Below are 24,797 nucleotides of genomic sequence, written 5' to 3' on the forward strand. Positions count from 1 at the left end.
CAGTGTTAGGGTGCCCGTAAAAAACTTAAATAATTAAAACGTCTTCTTTAAAATTTTTGGAAAGTTTTTTGTTGCAAAATTCAAAATTGTTAAAGAAATTAAAAAGCAATATCTTTTTAAGACGTTTTAGGACGTTTTAAAAATGTCTTTTTTAGAACGTTTTTAGGATGTCCGCGGTTGTAATCTCAACGAGTTCTGATTTTAATGCAATAGTATGCAAAATAGCGTCTTTTTGCTGCTGTGATAACAAAATCAACGTTTCAAGTGTATTTTCTTTCATGACAAATTTCACAAATTATATGAAAATGTGTACTGCAATTATTACAAAAGGAATAAATATAGTAAAAAACTTCTATCTATATCTTACATTTATTAAAAATACTTATCTTGATGGTATACATCTTGATGGTATACATCTTGATGGTATACACATAGTAATCACATAAATTATGATTGCACGTTGATAAAAATGAATACAATTAAATGATCAATTATTTATGTAATATTTAACAAATTTATAAATGTAATTTCATGGACACTGTTCTGCTAATTCATATGTCTCATCTATACTTAAATCATTTAAATCCTCCCCCCAGTCATTATCGTCATGTTCTTCCAAAGCGGCATTTAATGTCTCTACATCAAATATACTCTTCGGCGAGTGTGTTTCTGGAATGTGCAAAATCTGTGTCTTCTGTATCACAGGCTCCATATCTGTAAAGAAATCAAATTCTTCCTTTGGAGTTTTTATTACCTTCGAATTCTTTATATCAAGCTCTGTAATATCAGAAAGCACTAGTTTCTTTGTGTACTTTGTTTTCATCGTATCTGATGATGATTCTGATAGTTGCAAGGACAAGTCCGCATCATTTTGTTCCGGTTTTATATTGTTTTGTAATTCTGTCTGTACAATATCTGAAGAAGCTTCTATTGTGTGATTGTTCTCAACTGTTTCTTGCGTTTCCCAATCCGACCAAGTGCACTCTTCCTCGCCAAGCAAAAATTCTTTCTCTCTCTTATCCTCACCGCCGTCCGGTGATGGCCTTTCCGATAAATGTACATTATTCTCCTCTATATTCACGAAGACAGGTATTTTCTGAGTGAATGTTAAACTTTTTTCAATATCACCCAGGTTTTTGTTCTGCATCAGCATTTTGTTTGGCCGACCGTCTGTGAACAGTTTTCCTCTGTTTCCTCCAATAACCGTCGCTGCGCCCAAGATTGGCACAATGTTAGCTAACGCCCTTAATGTAGCACAGACGAGATCATCATTAGTATCCTTTATTCCAACAAGTAATTCAGGAAGAATATGATTTTTTAGTTCTTCCGCTTCAAATACATGTACAAATGAATTGAAGTGGGACAACAGCAATAGACGGATAGATACATCTCGAATGCAAAACATCTGCAGAAGCCTTGGTACTAAAATATTCTTAAAAGTAGAAATTGTAAATAGACTAGATCCCAAATCGTTTTTCTCATCTGCAAAAATTAAGTCTTTTATCAGATTATTCGTTGCATAAAATAAGACTCTTATATATCAAATAACTGTTATAATAAAGATAACTAAAATCTTGTTATAAAGTTGTAATAAATGTATTCTAACCTTTTGGCTTAAAAATAAAAGGTAAAAGTTTTACTTGAGCAGTGCTATCCAATAAAACTATCCTAGAAAGAAGAACCCTGCCTAATTGTTCAGCAACAACAGCCTCAGGATACATCTGTAATTGCTGTCTTAATTTCCTGTAAATAACAATATATTTTTATACACAATTTTTGTAACATAATACATTTTCTTAAGTCACTTACGTGAAAAACTCTTCTCTCTCAATATCAGTTTTTAATGGTAATTCTTCTAGAAATGCATGTATTCTTATAAATTCATGAGTGAAAAATGTGTGTTGTAGTATATTCGATAATCTAGTTCTCAAACATGCATCTGCATTTTGCAAATTCTTTTTACAGAATTCTTTAAATTCCAATAAATTTGGCGCTTCATCTGAAATCAATGATAAAAAATTTGAAGTATGATAATATTGTGCATATTTAATATATCATCTTCAATTTACATACCTGTATCTTGTAAGTTTTTCAAAATATCTTCTGCCAACACTCCAAATGCATAGGAATCAATCGCAGTAAGATTAGCAGATTTAACTAAATCATCTATGTCTTCACCTGGCGATATCCCTTTTTCATACCTATAGCTTTTTATTCTTTGATAATACGTCGGTGTTGCATCTGAGAATTTACATAGGCATTCTAATCCACCCAATTTCCAATATCCTTCTGCAGTGACATAAATAGAACTGCTACATATATTGTTATGTGATGCCAACGCTGTCTCATGTAGAAATATTAAAGCTCGCAAAATGCTATGCAAGCCAATACATATTTGTAATATATTCTGCTTTTCAATAACTTGAATTAATGGCCTGGCTTCTTCCGTAGCAAGAAAGAACTTGCTACCTTTGCTCCATGAGGAGATATATTTCAGGATACAAGGATGTCGATGTAGCATGAAATTCTAAAACACACAGCATTTTATAACATTTATATTTCTTATAACTTTACTTTCATAACACATATGTATATATTGTATAAGCTGTAATATATAACAATACACTAAAAATTTACATATAATTTATTTCAAAGTTTTCATGTTTGTCAAGTAAAACTAATAATAAGAATTCTGAAAAATATTCGCCTGTTACATTCTTTTCTACTTGAGTGATTATGAATCACTGTCTTATCAGATACTTAAAAAACAAGTAACTTAAATAACCTTTGCCGCTCGCTCTAATGGTGATGGCCTTCCAAATGTCGCCGTGAAATGCAAGGACGGTTCACTGATAAAGATTGACAGTTTCTGTAGATTTGAATCGTGTATGCTTGCATCATAATGCATCCAATAGTCTGTTACTTCCACAGCCTTGTCCTCGATTTCGAGTCCACGTAGAGCACTCTTTTCGTTCCCCATTTGTCGTTTGACATATATGCTATTCTAAATTATCAAATGTAGGAAAGACTCATTCAAGAACACCAGAGATGCAAAATAAAGTGTAAATTTCATTTTGTTTATAATTTGCGTCAATAAACTCAATAATGAACACCAACAAAATAGATACTAACTGTCACTCTCTGTTCTACTGATAAATTCTGATAACAGGATAGAACACTTAGTACTGATAACTAATTAAGACACACGATCAGTGATTTCACGTGAAAGACATTCTATGATCAGCGAGGTGAATTGTGTATATATTATATTCGCGTGAAACTTTCGATCATGTCAATTGAGCAAGAAAGCATAACCTATTTTCGCAACACGAGCCGTCAATTTGCTCACAATAATAAAAGGTATAAACATTATAGTAATTCTTGCTAAATATATATTGGTAATGTTGGATTATAATAAAATGCTATGAGATATTTAGTCGAATTGCGCAAGCAACTGCAATTATTAATGTAAAAATATACGGGAAAAACTGTATTTTAAAAATTTGCGCCAATGTAATTCAACCTTTCTCAATTTCTAATGGTGAATCCACATTAAGTTCGATGATCAATATACAAAATGTTAATGTCCAATACGAAAAATGTATCTTCTAGTGATTTTATTTGGTGACAAAAATATTTCTAAAAAATAAATTTTGGTATTGGTTATCAGATAGCATGCAAGCAAAGAAGGCAATATGGATCCTTCATAATAATGTGTCAGATATAGTACGATGCATCACACTTTCAAATTTTTAAATAAGATGATCCTTTTTATCAATCTTAAATTATATATTTTTGCGACACATGCTTTGTACAATAAAAATCTCTTGTTACATATTATTTTCGCAAAAACAGATTATATAATACTTTAAAATATATGTTGATTATTTTATTAAATAAAATTTACATTGATTTTTATCAATCATTAAAATATTTACTTTTAAAATATAATTTTTAGCATAAGCACTTTTTATATATTTTTAATAATAGGTAAATACTCAAACATATTGTTTTATATTCGTTAAACAACTTTTTGTGCAAAAATTTCAAAAATTTTAATTATAAAAAAAGATTGTACCATATTCTTCCGTGTTTTTTGGGACTGACAATTTTTATTATGCTCTTTAATTCGATAAAAAAAATAATTGTTCTATTTCAAACATATCTTGATTTGCATTCTATGCATGTCACATCTATTATCACTTGATTTTTATTAGCATTAATATTAATATTAAAATAATTGATAGATAATTCTTTTAATTATTACAGAAAAATGTACATTAAAACCAGATTGATTAGATCAATTCTATTTTTTAATTCTACCAGAGAATTAATTTGCCATTTCTAAATACATATTATTTCAGCCAACATTGCGTCATGCGTTCTTTTTATTATTAAACATTTTTATTGATTTCCTCGCCTACAACTTTCTTGGGTTGTATCAATTAACTGTATAAATTAATAGTAGCAAATTGTCGTTTACTATTTTATTTTCACGTTTTAGCACGTACGTGTATAAGTGTTTGTCATATTTCTAACTACAGATCGTTATAATTACAGACGTTCTCCGATACGTAAACTGATCTGTCGTATTACTTTTGAGTTTTGTTAATACTTAAAACGCGATTATGTCCAAAAACGTGCGAAACGTCGCCTTTACAATAACATATATATCAACAATTTACATATCGCTACTTACAGTATCAATCACACACGACGATATTAGAGGATTTAACTTTCCGCTTAAAGAAACAAAATAGAAACATGAAATAATCACAAAAAAAACATTACGTAAACAAATAATGTCGCATTCTTACAAATTATGATACAGCCTTATAGTAAAAATAATAAAAATAATTCAGCACATGTGTAATACGACAGACAGTCAGGTCAATCTATATGTTGCGATATAAACAAAATCCACTTCGCATTTAAGCTAATAGATGTTATTAAACAGATTTTTCAATATTTTTAATAAAAACTTTCGAATACCCTATGACATACCCATACAATTGAACATACTTTTTTATTTACTTACTCTTTTTATCATATTCCTCGCCTTCATTATCCGCTGAATGTACACGTGCAATAATAATAATAAAAATAATTAAACTGAGAATAATAATATAAAATAATAATAATAATAGTAGCAATCGTATTAATAGTAGTAGTTGCAGCAACAGCAGCAGCAGCAGTAGTAGTTGTTGTAATGCGGTAGTATATATCTAACAATAGCAATAGCAGCAACCGTAATAGTAATAATAATTGTACTAACAATAGTAGTAATAACAGTAGAGTAGTAGTACTGACGAGTATTACTGCAATAGCAATAGTAGTCAATGATAATGATAGAGATAATAACGCTAACAAAGATATTAACCAGTAGTAAAAGCGGTAACAATAATAACAATGCAACAAAGAAGAATAGCAGTTGCAAATAAAACAAGTCGAGTTAACGCCTTAATAGCGGTAGTTTAACAATGATAATAAGTTGCAGTAGCAATTATGATGATTGTGATTAATAACAGCCAATTCCTTACAACGGAAATGACAAATTACTTGTTTCTTTCTTCCTTAATATGAAGATAGTTTTTCTTAATAAGAAAATAAAACCAACATATGTGAAAAATTTTCAATCAGAAAAAAATCAGAAATTCTATTAAAGTTAAGAAGTCAAATGATCGTAATACAACTACTACTACTGAGAATATTATTGAATATTATTACTACTATTACTACTATTGCAGTTACTATTACTATTATAGCTATTATTAATATTATCATTACTGTAATCGCGCTTACTGCAAACATCAGCAACTATTACCACTGCTACTTCTACTCCTACACTACTGTTACAACGCTGCTGATGATAACAACCCAGCTGTTGTTGATGCTAATGATCGAAGTGGTAATAGCCATCGCGATAATGGATGCTTACGATAAAAACTCGATTCTCCAGTATTCATATATTATGCTCGAGTATGGCCGGTCGTTATATTAACGCTAATGTAAATGTGTTTTTACGAATGCAAATATATCAGAACTTTGCGTCTATAAGCAAAACCACTTCCACATATTCGCATAGAAACACACGAGTATCTCACGTTGCTATCGGCCATATTCATGGCAGGATCAATAAGTAGGGATAAATTACAACAGCATGTCGTACGAGTACTGGAGAATTAAGACGATAACATAAGAGAGAAGCATTTACTACTGCTTTTGAGACTCCAACAGTTCCTTTTCATTTCTTTTTCTTTTCAATATTGTATACGTTGCCCGTCGAGGGGCTCTTGGTGAGACTTTACCAAGGATTCGTTTCATCGCAAAGGAATTGCAGCCTCGTGTCTACTTCAAGCGTCGTGACTTCGCTGTCGATTTACATTACACTCATCATTATGGTGGCTTTCTTTAGATTTCTCAATGACTTAGAGAAAAAGATATTCGGGATGAAAGGGAGTAAATCGCAATCTTATTCTCTTCCTAATCAATATTCTCTAAATTCATTGAAGTGTTGACTTTTCTTTTTTTAACAAGCCTACGTATTAAGTGTCCCTTCCTCTAATACATGTTTTCACTATTCACATACAGACATATCACGAATACGACATGAAAAAATTCTCAGAGTTCAAGGATTAGTGGTCGTCAGCGCGACTGGCAGTATATCATGTTTTTTGTCGACAGTTTAATGTCTTATCTCAACGGCGCCTGGAGCTTTCTCGCGAAAATCAGGCGAGAGTGGGCGTGGCCGCGCTATCTTTGCTGAATAAATCTGGCAACGATAGACTCCTGTGAATACTACTATTTATTTTCATCGGGCTTTATCTTTATAACAAAGCTGTAACTGCAACGAAAGCAGAGAATATACAATCCTTTTTTTTTTTGTTTCGTACGTTGCGATAGTAGTTTAGATTGCGGTTCGATCCAACATAATCTTTCCTAAGCGTGAAAAGACGCGACGCGTTAATATCCATATGGCTTTTCACGCTTCACAAGCAGTATCTTATACACCTAATGATTGAAATTCGTCGCGGGTAAAGCTAGATCATGACGATCTGCGCGATACCTATAAACAGTTTCCTATTTCAATAAATCGCGCAAGTCTCGCCGTGACCTCGCATCATCGACAAAACGACCAATATACATGGAGCTTCTCCTTGTCGCGATACATAGAAGCGACGTAGTCATGCGTAGATCCGATCTGTAGATACGATCTTAATCGGTAAATAATTCCGTTTCTTATTATTCGAATAAAACGGTGGACTTTGTACCCCCGCTTGTTCAAGTTCCCCTTTAATGCTACATACGAAATTGCAATAATTTTTAACTTTTCTTCGCTAATTGCTCTCTCGTTCTATCTCTCTCTTTCTATCGTACTTTTTCGCTCGCTCTCTTTCTGTCTCTCTTTCTCTCTGACGTGATCAAAAACAAAACGTGTCTCATGCGTCCTAAGACGTGCATTAATCGTTTGCTGCAGATTGATTCCAATCTAGGTACAGAGAGATAAATATGCAATATGTGTATATATGTATATATATATATGTATATATACATACATATATATACATACATATATATATATATTTATATATATTTAGATATAGAGTCCGTGCAAATCATTTTATCTCACTTTTCATCGCAGAAACGACTTCACAAACATGACTCCTTAACGTGTAACGATACAGAACATTTCTTTACGCAATTCGTGTCTGCGATCGATTATCTAACATTCCACTCGACGACGGCACATTTTTTTTTCTTCTTGAGTCAAGTATTCAAAAACGTTACACAACAATTTAAGTGTGTCACTTCTTTCCAACCATATTTCAGCGGTATCAATCAGCGCTCGTGATTAACTTGTTGCCATTCTTAAATATGTTCACGTATATTCGATATTATTCAATAATGGAAATGCTTAATAAAAGTCTTTTCGACCGCACAAAGACGAAAAGTTTGACGCTGTTGGAAATAAAGAACGCGAGGTGGTGCATGTATAAATAATGTTACCTCCCTACGAGTTTTCTTTTTTCGAAACAGCATGAGAATCAGAATTTTCATTTAAACTGATCTATTTTAACTGCTAGTCGATTATATATAAGTGATTTCGTAAACGAATTCCAACGTGACACTACGTGCTTCTTTCCTCGAGAAAACAGAAAAGCACGTTAGTCTTTGCCCTTATTTTTTTTCGACGAGATTATATCAAAGGTTAATCAAAGAAAGATGTTTTTTTTTCCCCACAAATGGAAGAGCAAGTGTTTCACCTTCACGTATAATTCACGTTCACTCGTTTTGCTGATTCACTTCCTCCTTATTGTTATCACTATCTTGCTGGTTCACATTGGACTTGTTGCCCCCGGATTGCGTTCCAGAAGGACCATCATTCATCTTGTCATTATGATTATCAGATTTGTCAGTTGAATCCATTTTAACGTTTCCTAGAAAAAGAGAATAAATTTATTAATCATATCAATCACATTAATTATATTAAATACACAGATATATTTTTAGCTTCTGCATCTGTGCATTCTGTATTAATGTTTTTACATACATACCTTGAGATGAGTAATATTGCTGCTGCATCTTCATATTACGTTGCTGCTGCTGCTGTTGTTGCTGGTGCAAATTCGGTCTATGACGGTTAATTTGAGCTTGTTGCTGCTGTTGCGTTGGCATACAAGCAGGCTGCTGCTGCGAGGGATTATTTGGACCCGGAGCGAATGGTACTACGGGTCGTTGTATGGGAGGTGGGTATCGCTGCTGTGAAGGTTGGATGCCAGCACGCGGCGGCATACCCATTCCACGTACATTCTGTTGTAAAACCTACAGATTTATATAGGGAAGACGATTTATAGAATGTATATTGTATAATTTTTCAAATAAAAATTCAAAAAATTAAATTTATGATATTTATAGTGTATGATTCTTTCCTGTGTATCTGAGTTTTCTTAATAGATTTTACTTGAAAATTCTTTTGTAACACAGCCAGCCTTTATGTATTGCATTTATGCTTATGCATAGCGTTGGAATCGATATGGATATCGTATTTAATTTAGATTATTTCTTTACTTATTTCTTTACTAATGGAAAAATTTTTCACATATTGTGTACGTTTAAGTTGTAAATGAAATGTTGCATGCAATGATATATAAGTGATAATTTTAATGAATAAATGGTACATACGTAGTTATTGTAGCTGCTTACCAGAGCAGACTGACTAACGCCCTGATATTGCTGATATTTGTGATGTTGCGTGGGACTCGGTTGTGGTTGTTGTGACGAAGATTGTTGTTTGCAATTTCTCGATTTAGGCGACGGTATTTGAGGAGCTACAAATAAATGATTTTTTACTGCCCAAGTTGGACAGATTGCATAAATAATCTCCACCGAAAAAGTTTTTAAAAAAAATCACGAATTTCTATAATCTTTATATTTAAAATAAAATTCCTTCAGGACTTTATTATTTATCAAATAAAGTCGCTTAATAACTAAGGAATCTATAATATTGGTTTACATTAAGTTTTTGAATTGATGAAAAACTTACTCGAGCTAAAAACTGACGCGAGCACGTCTTGTTGATTTCCCGACGGACTCTTCAACTGTCTGGGCTGCTCCTGCGGTTGGTGCTTGCTGAGAAACGTGGGTCCCGCATTTCCTGGTCCCGGTAAACCGCCAGTAGGATTGCGAAATTGCTGAGCCGCCGCGGCTATTTGCAATCCTGAACTAGACAAGAAACCAGGACCGTAGTTTTGTAGACCGACCGGGGTTGCACTGCCCGTTGCCAGGCTTTGACTGTGCTGCCCAAATCCTTGCAGACCGTAATGAGTTCCAGTTTGTTGAGTGGCACCGCCGGACTGATAGAAGCCCGTTTGCGATCCAGGAAACACGTCTGAAAATATATCGAGATTCGAATTTATGCGCATTTGTCTTACTATTAACAGCACTTCAGACATATACGATTCTTTTAATAATTATAATTTATTATAACACAGCTCTTATCGCGCTTTTAAATTGTATAGAAATAAAAGGTAACATGTACAATATATTTATGAATTGAATATTTATTATTTATAAAATAATGTAAAATTTACCGGCAGACGTAGCGCTGTAGTAACTATTGGCAGACGCTTGGACATTTGGACCAGGTCTCTGCACTAATTGCGAATTGCCCATGTAACTGCCGCTTACGCTGAGCACTTGATTTGGATCGTACGGTATGTAAGTCAACTAAAAATAAAAAATTTTGTTTCCAGTACACTTATATTGTTGATTTCATTGCGCTAAAATGAGTTTATAGAGTGAAATTATACTTGATTAGGTTGAGGAGCAGACGGTGTCTGAAAGTGCGGAGCTTTAGTTCCAATAGCTCCAATTGGTTGCGACGACGGTTTCACACTTGCCGACATTAAAGAATTTGACGACGAACTGATAAGTACCGTGTTAGGGTTGTTACTGAGCTGTTGGTTCTGTCCGAATGGAGGAGCGGCTGCCGCAGTCTATCCGAGAAAAATTTATTATAGAGATTAATTTATTATTTATTATTATAAAGAGATTAAGTTATTACTCTTATTACAAATATCTATATTACATAAACGAGAGATAACAATGTTTTATTTAATAATTTTTATAAGAATTTTTTATAAGAATTTTTATAAGATCTAATAATTTATATAAAATGAAGATTTACGCACAATGCGGTATTGAGACAAATTGCTCTGATACATCTCCGGTGTGGGAGCGTTCGGCGCGTGGGGCGGCGGTGGCGGCGGTTGTTGCAAGTACACGTTCTGTTGACTGAACGAGCTCTGGAGGGACGGAGCGTACGGCGTGTACTGCGTGAACGGTGATCGGCTTTGATCTAATTGGAACGCTCCGTACAAACCGCCGGCTTGAGCTGGCAGTTGTCCCGAGCCTGTGTTGAACAGCACCGCCGGTGGCGACGGTATGGCCGACATGCCGCCGTATTGCGCAGCTTGTGAACCGGGATATTGCGGGAACTCCTGGAAAAGCAAGACAAGATTGTTATTCTCGATGTTTGATCTTTTAAATATCAGTTTTTGAAATAATAAACGATAAGAATGTGACGCACCTGATAATTGATGTGCGAAGGCTGGCCTGTAGAGTTGAACGGAGGTGGGCTTAGAGGACCTTGGAGGCTAACGGGAGGATGGCCGATGGGACTTTGACCGGCTCCGATGGGACTTGGCCCGGGCACGGTAGATCCCGGTTGCGTGCCACTGCTCCCCGAAGACTGTTGCTGCGGCTTCACCTGCGGGGGAACCAGCTGCGCATCAGGCAAAGAGTCAGCATCTTCCCACAAGGGACATTGTATTTCAATATTTACAGTTGCTATATACATCATGTCAACAGCCATTTTCAACAAACATTCGTCGATCACAAATGAAAAGTCGTTCTGTATTGCAAATCTGGTGAAAATGAACAGGTTTCTTCGTAGTAATACACGTACCTTGCTTCATTAATTGATAATTATGAAAATCATAATGATGATATAATGAGCAATGATGATGATAAAATGACAACCATGAAAAAAATAATAAAAGTCCCTAATCAATTGTTAATAATAAGAAACAAAAACAATGATTTTTATCGAATCGATATTGATCATCGACAAGTGGCTGATTAAGAGGTCAGAGATGTTAGCCACTTACCTTTCTCATTTTCACCACACTTTTACTAGACAGAAACTCTCAAACGAGGACAGAAAGTATTAAGAAAGCGATTAATTGTGACAATAACAGTAATAATAACAATTAATGCAAATAAATAACAGAGAAATTGACGTGACGTAAAACAATACTATCGCATGCACGATAGAACAATGACAGCAAATAATCGCGAAATGATTTCTCACCTTGCACACGTTCGTGGATGTCGTGATTTCACTTTTCATATTGTTCTGACTGTACTGCTGGTGCGGGCTGTAACTGTCGTCGACGTCGCCGCTCTCAAACGCCTGCGGGAAACTGGTCGCACTGCTGACGACGCCGCCGCCGTCCTCGTGCTCGACGACGGTGGGCATCGGCGGCGCGTTCTCCCAGACCTTCTTCACGGACGCGATCTTCAGGTTTAGTTCCGCGGTCGACGGCGATATCGTGCTCTGGCCACCGGCTATGTGCATGGAGCGCGTCATGCCCAGGCTCTTGCTCTTGTCGTCCGTCAGCTGCGAGAGATCAGAATCGAATGTGAAGTCCAGTTTCATGTCGGCGCTGTCCTCGTTCTTATTGAACGACAACGGCATCTGGATGGGCTCTTGATTCTTGTCCTTGATCAAGTCGTTCGGTTTGTTGGAGAACGCGACGGAGAGCGCTTGTTGCTGATGTTGCACCTGGCCGCTGCCGTCCTCCTCGATATCCGCACGCTTCTCGGCTCGCTGTTGCGTCTTGATGTGATTCGAGAACTTTGATTTCACCGCAAGATCCGTCGGTCCGGTGGTTTTCGTGGTTTTCGAGTAATTCGTGTTCTCGAAGATGAGAGTTTGTACAGGTGGCGACGACACGTCCGACACGTTCTTCTCCGCTAGAGCCTCCTTCAGATTCTTCCCGGTCTTCTCGCCGCTCGGTGAGTTCCGCTGGCTGCTGTGTCCGGAGTTCGCCTCGTTGCCCTCGTGGCTGTGATCGTTCTGCGTCGTCAAAGCGGACATCAATTGAATGTCCGCGGGCACCGCGGACGGCGAGTTCGAGCGCAACTGGCTGGTGAACGGCTTGTCCCAAGCGTTGACCGCCGGTGGCGGCGCCGGGCTGTTGGACGAGTCCTTCGCGTAAGTGTTGCCGGCGCTGTTCAGCTTACTCATGTCACCCGCGTCGGTCACGCACATTTGCTGCTGCTGCTGCTTCACGAGACGCTGGAACCGCGGTGCGAGTCTTGGATTTCTCGAATTCCTATTGTCGTACTGCTTTTGCGGTATGTTCGCCGGCTGCGGTATATTCTGGCCGAGCAGGGGCGGGATATTCTGCACCTGTTGCAAGACCTGCTGCGATCCATTGGACTTTGTTTTCGAACGATCGCGTTCGCGTTCCTTTTCCTTATCCCTCTTCACGGGCTTCGCCTCCTCTTTCTGACTGTGCCTGGACTCCTTTACGTTCTTCTTCGAGCGCACTTCCTGGAAACCGTCGGCGTCCACCTTGTCCTCCGCCGCGACATTCCCGGCATCCTCCGTGCAACTACTCGTCTCGATTTCCGAGTCCATTAGCTTCTTGTCTTTCGTCTGCGACTTTTTGTTGAGCTCGTTCAGCGCCTGATTCACTAGGTTCGGGTCGGCAAGTTTGATCTCATCGATGCGATTCACCATACTATCCTTGTTGCTCGATTTATTCGTGACTGCACCGCTGTTGGTCGAACTCTGACTCCTGGACCTTCCGCCGTTCTGTATCTGCGCGTTTTGCATCAAGGGCGGTATGCTGTCGGCGTGATTCTTCTGAGCGCTGAACCCGGCGTTTTGCAGATTTCGCTTCTCCGCGCCCGGGGCTCGCGACGCCGGATTGGAAGACTTGGGATTTTTCTCGCGCTGCTCTCGAGCGTTCGCCGACTGCTCGCTTCTACGGGAATGCACATTTGTGCCGATCGCATTTTGATTCGTGGCTTGGATAGCTCGTCCACCGAAATGTTTGTTGCGACTGTTTCGGGATTCCTTGTGATCATCTATGTGCTCTTCGCTATTTTCCGACGTGGTTTCCCAATCTTCGTTGCCTACGTCCGACTGAGGCTGCTTTGATACGTTGCTACTGCTGCCACGCGAACGAGCTTCACGACTATCTCTCCCCTAGAAAAAAAAACATTGTATTATTAAAGAAAATGATATATGTTGTTGTGTACTAAATCTTTGCACATAAATAAAATTCTAAATAAAAATTTAAAAATATAGATTAATACATTTATGTTCGATATTTATATTCCACTTTTTACCATTTTTTAAATTTTATGCAGGAAATATAACAGAAATTTGATTTGCATCAATTTTGAATTTTAAATTCAGTTTTTTATATCTAGATTTATACACATTTCCCTCTTGTATTTTTAACAAACTTTATACTTTTGATTAAAATTTTTAATTAAAAAAAGAAATTAAAATTTTAAATTAAGAAGAAAAAATTTAAATAAAGATCGTATGTTAATTATTAGATATGTATGAATAGAAATTTAAAAATATTTCGCAAATGTTGACTTAATATCCATGTTTCATAATTCATATGCCATTTACAATTCCAAGAAAAATATACCGAAAATTTAATTCATATTAATTTAGAATTTTTAATTCTATACGTAAATTTATAAATGTTTTTCTGATATTTAAAAGTTTTAGATTGTTTAAATTTTTTGATAAAACGTGTAAACAGAAGATAATATGTTAAATTATCATTAATTTTAAGAGTCTGTGTGAAATAATAATAAAAAAAAAAAAAAAAAAAAAAAATTAATAGATAATTATACGTACTCTTCTGCTTCCACTGCGAGTTCTCTTAGAACGCGAGTCATCCTTTCGGATTTGCGCTTTCTGGGACGGGACGGCAACTTGACTCGCTTCCTGTTTACCAGACTGTTGAGTTTGCTGACTCGGAGATTTGTTACGTCTGCCTGTGATACCCGCCGTGAGCGCCTGTTGCTTCGCAATTATTTTGTCGTCAAGAGACTCGACTGGCGCGGATTGCAGGAGACTCGTCTCTTTCTCCGAAGTCGGTGTCGGTGGATTTTGTCGTCCAACGTTCTGCTGCTGATGCTTCTCGTCCGCATTACGTTCCGACGAGAACGGGCTCTTGCTAGACGGCGGTCCGTAGCCTTCCATGCGACTGCCCGTCGCTGTGTTTCGTATGCGAAAACCGCCTCTGCCGCGGCGGGACGGCTCGCCGGACGGCGCGAAAGCCTCGTGGCTGGGCTTCCCGTCGTACGCTCTCTTCTCACTGCGCGCCTGAGGATAGTCGGCGCTACGCTTGTCGTCGCGTCTCGACACCTCGCGATTTCGCTCGTCCTTCTCAATCTTCTGTGACGGTTTTGGCGAGCGAGCCGAGCGTTTATCCTCCTTGCCGGACTCGGTAGAGCCGGACACCTCGTCGGCGCTGTTCTCGGAATCGGTATGTCCGTAGGAACCGCTCTTGGCCGATAATCCGGATTTGCCAGCAGGTCGCGGACCGCCCCTTCGTCCTCTGGACTCTGGACCGCGCCAGCCGCGTGTGTAAACACTGAAAGTTCCTCCCCATTGACGTCCGCCTCGGGATTCGCGGACTCTGGAGCTGGAGCCGCTACTCGTTCTGTTACGCATATTCTTCTCGCGCTTCTCATCCTTGAGCTGCTGCTCCTTGGCATCCTCGGTGACGGCCTCCTCCCGCTTGTCCAAAGCTGGCTTATCCAAAGAACTCTGCTTGATCTCGTCGCCTTCCTTGCCGTCTTTAGCAGCTTCCGCCAATTTCTCCTCTTCCTTCTCAAAGGTCGGCGATATCGCGTCGGCCCACGCCTTTGGCGAATTGTCGCATCTCTCGATCTGCCTGCTCTCTGGAGTCTTTCTGTTCCAAGCATCCGCGTCTTTCTTCACCTCGACGGAGCTTTCCTTCGGCTGATCCTTCTTCTCTTGAAGATCGGAACCTCGCTTCAGTTGAGTCAGGCTGCGCTTCTCGTTCTTCAGTTCGTCCGCTTCGATCTTCTCCTTCGTTACTGGACCGGGTGGTTGCCTTCTATCTCTGTCTCGCTCTCTTTCTCTGGTTTCCTCGTGGTAGTCTCGTTTCTTCTCCTCGTAATCCGAGACCTCGCTTACCCAATCACGCAATTTATGCAGATCGTCATCGCGCAGGGACGTTTTAGATTCTCTAGAAGCGCGACTGTCGCGCGAATCTGGTCTCTGCGGGCGTTCGCTGCGCTCTTCTTTCGGCGCATCCCGGCGACCTTCAATTTGTCCAATGCTGCGTTCATCACGCCACTCCGAGCTCTCGGGGCGCTCCCGTTGCTCGCGCTCTCGCTCGTCGAAAGAGTCCTGCAGAATTACCAAATATCAAAGTTTTTATTCACGCTAGATACATCCATAATTAAAATACGCCAGGTCAATAAATATCAGTGAGAGATTTATCGTACATCGCGCAAAATTTTATTTCACAAATTTTTACCTTCGAGTAATCGTATTCCTTCTTTTCCTTGTCGCGGTCGCGTACGTCTCTCACATCCCGAGCGTCACGGCTGGTGGGACGAGGATCTTTGACGTCACGACCGTCTCTCGAGTCCAGATTCTCCTTCGGATCTCGTTCCTTGTCGTCGAAGTGTCTCTCGCGTTCCCAAGAATCGCGAGGGTGTCTATCGTCGTATTCGTAATCTCTAAAACTGCGGCTGTATTCGTCGTAATAACCACCCGGTTTACGGCTGTCGTAAGACCGATGCGAAGAGTGGCGATAACGATCCTCCCTTGACGACGGTGCACCACCGCGATGATCTCGAGACGGAGGTCGTTCGTCGTCTAACGGTGCCGACGTATCCGAATCGTTCCTGTTACGACGTTGCGGCGGCATAGACTGCTTCATACCGCTATCTACTAATACAAGTTTCATTGAATATAATGCATGATTCTTTAACATTTCATTGATTAGAAAGTAACAATTAAAGATTTCAAAATAACTTACAGACAAATATCAAGGATTGTCTATGTTCAAATATTAAAAATATACTTTTAAACAAAAATCTAAAATAATATCGCACACAGTTATTTTCTATTAAAATTCTACTAAACTTTTTTATTCGCTAAAAATTTTCTTACTTGTACAATTGGTGTGCTTTTTAGTTGCAAAATAATGATTCTTAATAATCATTTTTTTACAATCATTAAAATAAAATGTTGTAATATAAAAATGTCTCATAAAACTTACTCAATGAATTGTAATTGTGAAGCCATCTACCAGGATCATATTGCTGAGAGAACGGAACGGACTGAGAAGCAGATCTTTCCGCGCTGGGTGAAATTCGGCTAAAATTCGCACTGCTCCGCTCCGCCTGCTGCTTTTGAAACCTGGGCGGCAGGTTATTCTGAAAGTGTCGGGAGAACGCCGGCTGCTCGCGATCTCTCGAGTCCCTTTGATCGCGATCACGATCGCGCTCTCTTTCGCGCTCGCTGCGCACTGTGTCTTGCTGACGTAAGAAACCTTGCCGATCGCTCTGACGGAAATCCGCCAGTCCTTGATCGCGGCTTTCTCTAAGACCATCGCGAGCCTCGCGTCCGGACGCGATGATCTTCTCATCTTTGCCTTCGGACGAAGTACGGGATCGTTCGCGATCTCGATCTCTGCTCTCTCGCTCCCGATTCTCCTTCTCCCTTTCCCATTCGGGTATCGGAAGAGGCACAGGCGGGATGCTGATCAAGCTTTTAGGCTCACCGGATTGCGCACGTTCATCGTCCTTATTATGCTTCGCCTGCTTCTCTTTCAGTTTCTGTTCCAAATCCTGTAGTTTCTTAGCTGCCGCTTGTTTCGTCGATTCCTGGAAACGTTTCTCCTCTTCCTCCTTGCGTTGTCGTGCACGTTCGACAACGGACGCGACTTCAGACTTGATTCGACGTCTCTCGCTCCATGTCTCATCATCTTCGACACCTATTTACAGAGATTTAGACGTTAGAGATGGCTTGAACAAATTGTAATATTTTTGTTTAATTTTATATTACGTTTAATTTGAGAATTATATTGACCTCTCAAAGAGTGCACAGAGTGCAATTGCGATTGATTGGCGTAGCCGCCACCACTCGGACCGTTCGATCCGCGATAATCGCGATTCACAGGTTGAGTCCAAGGACGATGTGGCGGATCCCGAAGCTCCTTCAAGTCTCGGTTGTCTCGCTTCTCCTTCTCTTCCATGTTATTATCATCGCCCTTTTTCTCCTTCTCTTTTTTCTCGTCGCTTTTCGATGGATCTGCATCGGCTTCATCGTCGCTAAAGGCCAATTTTTGGTTATAATCAATATCATCGTGCGCGGCCCATCCGGCGTCACGTGAAATATCATCCATACGAGTAAGATCTTCCTCCTTGATGATGGGTCTAGTCAGAATCTCTTCCTCAGCCACACGATCGCCGCGTTGAGGAGGCGGAAATCGATCCAAAGGATGATTGAATCTAGGTCGGGGGCTATTTGATCCGGAATTCGGTGGAAATTGAGAAGGAAATCCACCCGGAAAATTCGATCTATACATCTGCAAGCGCGAGACAATACATTTGTTATCACAAATCCAAAAAAAAAAAAAAAAAAAAAATCTATACAAATTCGAGATTGCAATAATAAACTCACAAACGGCGGGATAAGTCCCCGGTAGTGATGCAAATTTGGCCCAATTTGATTTGAACCGGCAGCAGGCGCAGAACCTTGATTATTTACGGCGTTATGCTGGCCTCCCGGGCCCGCGCCCGTGTTGGGCGATTGGCCCAAGTTCTGCCGCCCTCCACCGGGTCCCTCCTGGGTGTGTCCTCCGGAAACAGGTATATTTAAAGGGAGGCCCTGGCCCGCCGGAGTATTCCCATTTCCGGGACCAGCCGGTGTTGCTGGCGCTGCGCCACTTGCAGTGCGACTCCCACCTTGAATCCAGCTTCCTTCCGCTACAACAATTTCAATCGCGGTAAATTAATTGTACTTTCAACTCGGACGATACCGATGGTGAATTAAACGCGACACGTTTATTAGCGCAAAAGGAAGAGAATTTGCACAAATCTAGGCTTTTGTAATAAACTCACTCAAATAGCGATAGAATTCTACATTTATGAATAGGGGAGTTTCTTATTACATAGTAAGAAACTTACTCTGTGGACGCAGGCTCGGCCCTGGACCATATTGCGCATTTAATTCTCGATTTGATTGCTGTTGACTTCCCGGCGTCCCACCTACGTAGTTTATTCATTGTATTAGAAAGGTGAGAAGAGATAAATAATACATTGCGTACTTCAGTACCTAGAATATATATAATAACAGTAACATATCAACTGACGAATTAACGAGATACGTGATAAACAAGATACACGCATGCTCGCACGCGGTTATTTCACAGAATGTGCTTAAGAAACTTTCCCACGTACGTAATAACATGCTTTACAAAGATAGTGCCCTGGATATAGCAAGGAACTTAATAACATAAATAAATCATAGAAGTGCTGAAAAACTCGTAAAGTAAATCATCGTCTAATTTATTGATCTAAAATAAACAAAGAGATAAACCGTGCGAGTTGGTAGAACGTGTACCAATTTCATCTTAGCATGTAATTATTGTAATTGGAACAATATGTACGTTTTTAAGATCGATCAAATCATAACAATAAAAATAATTCGGATTCTTATTTTATCGATTTTTTTATCTATCGATATAAAACTTAATAAATTATAATAACGCTGCGATAATCATGTGCGCTGAAGTGATGCTCGAGAATAATGTAATGCTGTTGAAATCATTTCTTCCTGCATATAAACGCATAAACTTATACAAGTGAAACATTAAGTAATATGATGAATAGAACGTCATAACAGAATTTCACAGTGTAATGCTTTGTCATGGTGCGATTTTTGAAAAAATATGCAGAAATGGGGTAAGATAATCCAAACCTAAAAGAAATTTACTCAATTAAGAAGACAGAAAATACACGTCTCTTGACATTATGTACCAATCTCGATTCTTTGTGTATGTTCTATTAAATTCACACTCTGGAATTGTGAAGACAATAATATGTAAGAAATAACGTACGAGATTCGGTACATATTGTAGTGCTATTTAACAATTTTCTACAAACGTACATAATAATGCAGAGATAAACATTTATAGTCAAGTCAATCTTCTACCTATCTCTAACACTATAACACGAGTTTGAAGATTTTTTAACGAATTATGCAAAGTGTGAAGCCACAAGTTAGAATTTCATTACTATTGATAACGTTAAGTCTATATAAACTACTCCATATAGAAAATCACAATATTTATCAATCTTTATAGATAAAAAAATTAATTTTATAAAAACTTGCACTCGCAGAAAATATCACTAATTAAATATTTTTAACGCACATCTATAAAATGATTCTTTTAAATATCATATATGCATTTTAACGCAAAAATCACAACTTCAAAGTTTTTTATGCAGAATAAAGTATATAACAAAAATAAAACAGTATCTAAATAATAATGACATTGGCCATATGCAAATATCACTGCCGAATAAAAGACTTGAAAACGATATCATGAACTGCAATTGAACAAATGTTTTCACTTAATAATGTACGACTGTAATTAAGATTTTTAACTTAACGTACAGACGATCACAAAGTGACTTAATTGCATAGTTTAATGAGACATTAATGATAGAGAAAAAAGTTAAATAACGGAATGCTTTAGTTCTCTCCAGATTCTATTGTATACTTAATTTAACTTTTCGGAATAACAATAACTTGTAAGGTTTTACAATTATATTTCGATTCTTCAGTTCATCTAAAAAATTTTACAGTCTTTGTGAAAACAAGTTAAACAAATCCAAGCTGCTAATTGAAACACTTAGCACTGCTTATGAAAGTTTGATTATGAATTATTAATGATATTGATGTAGCAGTTAACGCTAATCTAAGTTAGATGAATTTTCTTTGTCTATGGTCACTAATAGAATTGCAGTGTATGTTTTTTGAAGTCAGACTGTTCCACCAATAGTTTTTAAGAATGCAAATGAGCAATATTTTGTGAAACATCCAGTGTGTAGATAATCTACTGTCTCTTGTATCAAATTTTTACGTCATCGTTTGCCTATGTAGAATCAAGAATACACATGCACCACGCGTTCTTGTACGTTTTTCACGATACGCTAAATTTTCATCATGAACAAATGTAATTTAACACCGATTATCAAATCTATGCAGCTTCCATCTTCCTCGGAATGTAATCGACTTAATCAGAATGCAATCTTAAAAGCCACCACGGGGAGAAGCACAGAGAGCACTACTGGCAAAGAGGTAAAAACTTTGAATCTAGCAGCAACAGGCAAGCAGCACCCCACCTGAGTGGTTGTGGGAATACGGCTGTTGCTGTAGCAACGATTGGTGAACCGCGACTGAAATTGCATTGGATGTTGTTGAGGACTGTTGAGTCTGGCTCTGAGTGGAGACGGAGGCGGAGGGCTGTCCACTGAGACTGGGAAACTCGTGTTGGAACTGCGGGGACTGGTGGGCGAGGAAACTCAGTCCAAGGGCACCTCTTCCCCCTTTCGCGCCCCCCACGAGCCCCGCGTAACCAACCACTGCTGCCACAATGGGCGTACCTATTTTAATTAATTGCGCCACCGAAACGATACCACGCCACTTACACTTTACTTCATGCCCAACGTCCAGAAATGGATGTCAAAAAGGATCTTATGTATACGTATCGCGTAATGCTGACCGATTATTGTTACATCCTATACCATGACGTGCCATTATCCGTCAACTTAGAGTCTTTGTCATCCTTTATCAATCCAACTCTGGACATCTCTAAAGTTTCATGATACGACAAGTGTGTTTATATTTCAATAAATTTTGATTCCAAATCAACAATGTATGCAGCATCATTATAATAGTATTACACAAATCAGTTGTGTGTAGATTATACATTGAGCAGCAAACCACTGCTTTGTAGATTCTTTTTTTTTCTACAAATATGAGAAACATGTATTTGCACATTTCTGATTGGCATTGGTACATCATACTATTTGCACAATATTGTATCAATTATACATTAATATGTTGATATTAATGTATGATTAATACAATATCGCGTATATTAATTATACATTAACTCTCAATCCTGATAGACAATGCTATCAATTAGCGTGTCAAAATAATAGAAATTTATATTCAATCAAGAATCGTGATATTTACACAACTTATACGTGCCGTCCCCGCCTACAGTCGTACTCTTTGCTTGTAGATAGAGGCGGCTACATACGTCTACAGATAAAAAATGAAGCTTTCTTGTCCTGTGATCGTGATTTATTAGATATCGATAGAAGTTTTTGGACGTTAGAAGATTTTGAAAATCGTTAACATTATTTTGCTTTAAGCATACATGCTCGCTTCTGGATTAAGGATTTTAAAACTGAATCGAGGGAACAGAGAATGTGAAAAATATGAAAAGATAAATAACTCAAAAGCCTCAACATTCTATCTCTATCAATGTTACGTATCACATGCCAACAGCGTTAGTATGAACTATATGTTTTGCCACATACCGTCTCCTGATCTGCTCATAATCGCGCTCCATGATGATTTGTTGTTTGTTTGATCCAAAAAAGGAGGTTGTGATGCATTTTGTTGTCCCGGTAATAACGAGTGTAGGGATGTTGAAACAGTGGTCCCTGCTGCGCATTGTGCTGTTGAAGAGACAGTCTGCAAGGAAATATTAGTTCCAATAAGTACAAAATTAATATTCTTATATTTATATCCATTCATGCACTAGTTTTTATTAAATAACATTTCTAGAGACAATATAGTAATGATTTTAACTGAATTATAAAATTAACCTATGGCAAATCAAACAACAGCACAATGATACTAGAATACTAATGAGATGATACTATGAGGAATTTTGAAATAATTTGTTTTTTTTTTACAAAAAAATTATAACTTACAGTAGTATTATCGAGTGATGTTGCTACTGTGGTAGTAGTAGTGGTCGACGGTGTCGAGTCCTTAGTAGTAGCCCAACCACTTCCTCCACTTGGCACAAGACTGACAGCCGGATCACTGCTGCTAGTTTCACTTTTTAGACTGGGCAGATTAGCAGGAGGACGCCGTGCCGAAGGCACCTTTCCAAGACTTTGCATTCCATGTTTGCGCGGTAATGTGTTTTTTTGCTGATGCGGTTCCAAAGATTCACCCTACATGCAAATATTGGTTGGAAACATACAGCTAATTTGCACCATAGACAAAAAGCTTTTTTTCTCTAACATTTGCACAGATAAAATCTTGTGTTACTTCTAATGCTATATTTCATATCAAAAAATTATGCACACAATTGTGTATTACGTTGATTCATACATCAACATAAGATTGAAACAAACAGGAATATATATGATTGCTGATTAAGCAGTTAAAAAAATATATGATGCTAATACAATAAAAAATGATTGTTTAAATTATTTCATCTAATCAATCAAAACTTTAGAGATGATAAATACTATGAATAACAGCATCTCTCAGAAGAACAATAAGAGAAAGTAATAAAATGTTGACCAACTCACCCTACTCACCCGGTACAAGCTATTGATATCTAGTGATTGAAACTTGGATTTTCCTTTCTCCCCCTTCGACACAATCCCTGACAGAGTAGACATGCTGTCTGCACGCAACCATTTAGTACCAATCAGACCCAAAGAACGAACCCTTTGTCTGTAAAGATTATTTAGGTTCTATATCTTTCAATTGTACAAGCTAAAAAACAAGAAAAATGTTTATAAATATGTCTGTTATATAAATAAAATATTTTCTAAATAATTTTTATAGAATATGATCAAGTAAAGAAGCAAGTCACAATGTAACAATAATCATTGTAACATGTACAACACTTCACTTTAAGATACTTTTAAGCATCCTGCATTTTATATTATTCATAATAATAACATAATACAATAATTCTAATTTCAACATAATTTATCACAATTACATATGTAAGAGACAGAGAAGAACGTTTAAAACGCATATAACTTGAATAGCGCGTCAGAGATAAAGCAGACCTGAGAAGAAGCTTTGTTTGTCACGCTGTCAGAATAACCGCTGTGCCGCGAGAGAAAGAGCGCGGTAAAAGTGACAAAAATAACTCGACTCCGTCACTTTCCGTAGTGCCTTATCCGGCACTAACGAGTATCAACGAGCGCTGAAGAAGCGGGTAACGCACCCGTGTGCTCGGCGGCCCGATGTCAAAAGTGTCGCCGCAGGGGTCAACAATAGTCGAACGGGTCAACAATAGCCGCACGGAATGCCCGAATCGTCACGCACTGCGCGTCGAATTCCGTCGTGTCAGGCGGCCGCGCGAAAAACGCGATATCCGCGACAGTATTATTGCGAATCGGCCGTGCGATTAACGGTACCCTCTCGAGGGAAGAAGAAAGCATCAGCGAACGAATCATCGAGGTGGAAGGGGAAGGGGGAAAAGAGTATCGGGTATAGCAAAGCATCCACGTAGGAGAGTATTCGTCGCGGGTCCAAACAACGCCAGATCGACAAAATAACGACTCACCTTGGTCCGTCCAAATGGGTAACCAGTCCACAATGGGGTTAATTCCCGATGAAACTAGATTAGCACGCCGATCGCCGTGGATTCTTCCCCGATCGCGATGGATTATCGCACCGCGCCTTACACGGGGGGCGATCACAAGAAACTTCTTTTCCACACAATTCGTCCAAGATGGCGATTGCGCGACTTTCGGGGCCCTTCCTCCGCTCCGCGATCAATACAATTACGTCACGCACTTCGCCGAGGGGAACGCCGTGGCTCACAGACGCGCCACTCGTCGGCGGATCTCGTTTTGATCACCGCCTGATGCCGATGACGCCGCCGCCGAATCTCCACTTTTCTCACGCCCGTACGCTGCGTACGCGTAATCACGCGCGTGCTCGACAACGCGTAAGATTGCGGCTCTTTACACGGGAATCGAGTGAAATCCTCCGCGAAATTCTGTTTCGCTTTATCTCCCCGTCGTGCGTACGGCGACAGAATGCGAGACGTACGCTAGCGAATGATGCATACTTATGGCCGCTTGTGGCGCTGTAGCGGAAATTCCTTTGGCACGCACCGGAAGTCAAGTTCGTGACGCTGCGCGATTCTTTC

General features: G+C 38.8%; 2 protein-coding genes across 16 annotated transcripts; both read right to left on the reverse strand.

Moving 5' to 3' along the window:
* Positions 1–350: 350 nt before the first annotated feature.
* On the reverse strand, positions 351–3,476 carry LOC105678910 (protein-associating with the carboxyl-terminal domain of ezrin). The gene is made up of 6 exons (XM_012378623.2): positions 3,133–3,476; positions 2,786–3,004; positions 2,074–2,527; positions 1,810–1,999; positions 1,607–1,743; positions 351–1,482 (listed from the first exon to the last, which is right to left on the reverse strand). Exons 2-6 carry the CDS (start codon positions 2,978–2,980, stop codon positions 530–532), a joined length of 1,929 nt encoding a protein of 642 aa, XP_012234046.2. The 5' UTR covers positions 2,981–3,004; positions 3,133–3,476; the 3' UTR covers positions 351–529.
* Positions 3,477–4,472: 996 nt separating this feature from the next.
* Positions 4,473–24,709, reverse strand: nocte (no circadian temperature entrainment). Of its 15 annotated transcripts, none has more exons than XM_067348934.1 (20): positions 24,207–24,709; positions 23,221–23,359; positions 22,600–22,848; positions 22,201–22,357; positions 20,995–21,237; positions 18,772–18,852; positions 18,266–18,570; positions 17,672–18,170; positions 16,860–17,576; positions 16,110–16,528; positions 14,453–15,979; positions 11,873–13,780; positions 11,090–11,284; positions 10,692–11,000; positions 10,311–10,496; positions 10,092–10,227; positions 9,545–9,889; positions 9,184–9,350; positions 8,556–8,823; positions 4,473–8,438 (listed from the first exon to the last, which is right to left on the reverse strand). In XM_067348934.1, the coding sequence occupies exons 2-20, from the start codon at positions 23,302–23,304 to the stop codon at positions 8,284–8,286; spliced, it is 7,950 nt and encodes a 2,649-aa protein (XP_067205035.1). In that variant the 5' UTR covers positions 23,305–23,359; positions 24,207–24,709; the 3' UTR covers positions 4,473–8,283. The 15 variants fall into 15 exon arrangements, with proteins under 15 accessions (XP_067205035.1, XP_067205041.1, XP_067205033.1 ...); XM_067348940.1 differs by having other exon boundaries at positions 9,184–9,329; positions 20,995–21,234; positions 23,212–23,359; XM_067348932.1 differs by having other exon boundaries at positions 20,995–21,234; positions 23,212–23,359.
* Between the last annotated feature and the right edge of the window lie 88 nt (positions 24,710–24,797).

Source organism: Linepithema humile, chromosome 2, assembly GCF_040581485.1.
Source record: "Linepithema humile isolate Giens D197 chromosome 2, Lhum_UNIL_v1.0, whole genome shotgun sequence".
Lineage (NCBI taxonomy): Eukaryota > Metazoa > Arthropoda > Insecta > Hymenoptera > Formicidae > Linepithema > Linepithema humile.

What these genes read in the sequence shown, in the direction of transcription:
- nocte (XM_067348930.1), bottom strand. Translation starts at nt 23,304, where the DNA reads ATGTCTACTCTGTCAGGGATTGTGTCGAAGGGGGAGAAAGGAAAATCC. An exon ending in CATCACTCGATAATACTACT is followed by an intron (nt 22,358 to 22,599) that starts GTAAGTTATAAT and finishes ATTTCCTTGCAG; the next exon opens with ACTGTCTCTTCAACAGCACA. An exon ending in CTGCTCCTCAACCTAATCAA is followed by an intron (nt 10,228 to 10,310) that starts GTATAATTTCAC and finishes TTTTATTTTTAG; the next exon opens with TTGACTTACATACCGTACGA.
- LOC105678910 (XM_012378623.2), bottom strand. Translation starts at nt 2,980, where the DNA reads ATGGGGAACGAAAAGAGTGCTCTACGTGGACTCGAAATCGAGGACAAG. An exon ending in GAGAGAGAAGAGTTTTTCAC is followed by an intron (nt 1,744 to 1,809) that starts GTAAGTGACTTA and finishes TGTTATTTACAG; the next exon opens with GAAATTAAGACAGCAATTAC. An exon ending in TTTTATTTTTAAGCCAAAAG is followed by an intron (nt 1,483 to 1,606) that starts GTTAGAATACAT and finishes TAATTTTTGCAG; the next exon opens with ATGAGAAAAACGATTTGGGA.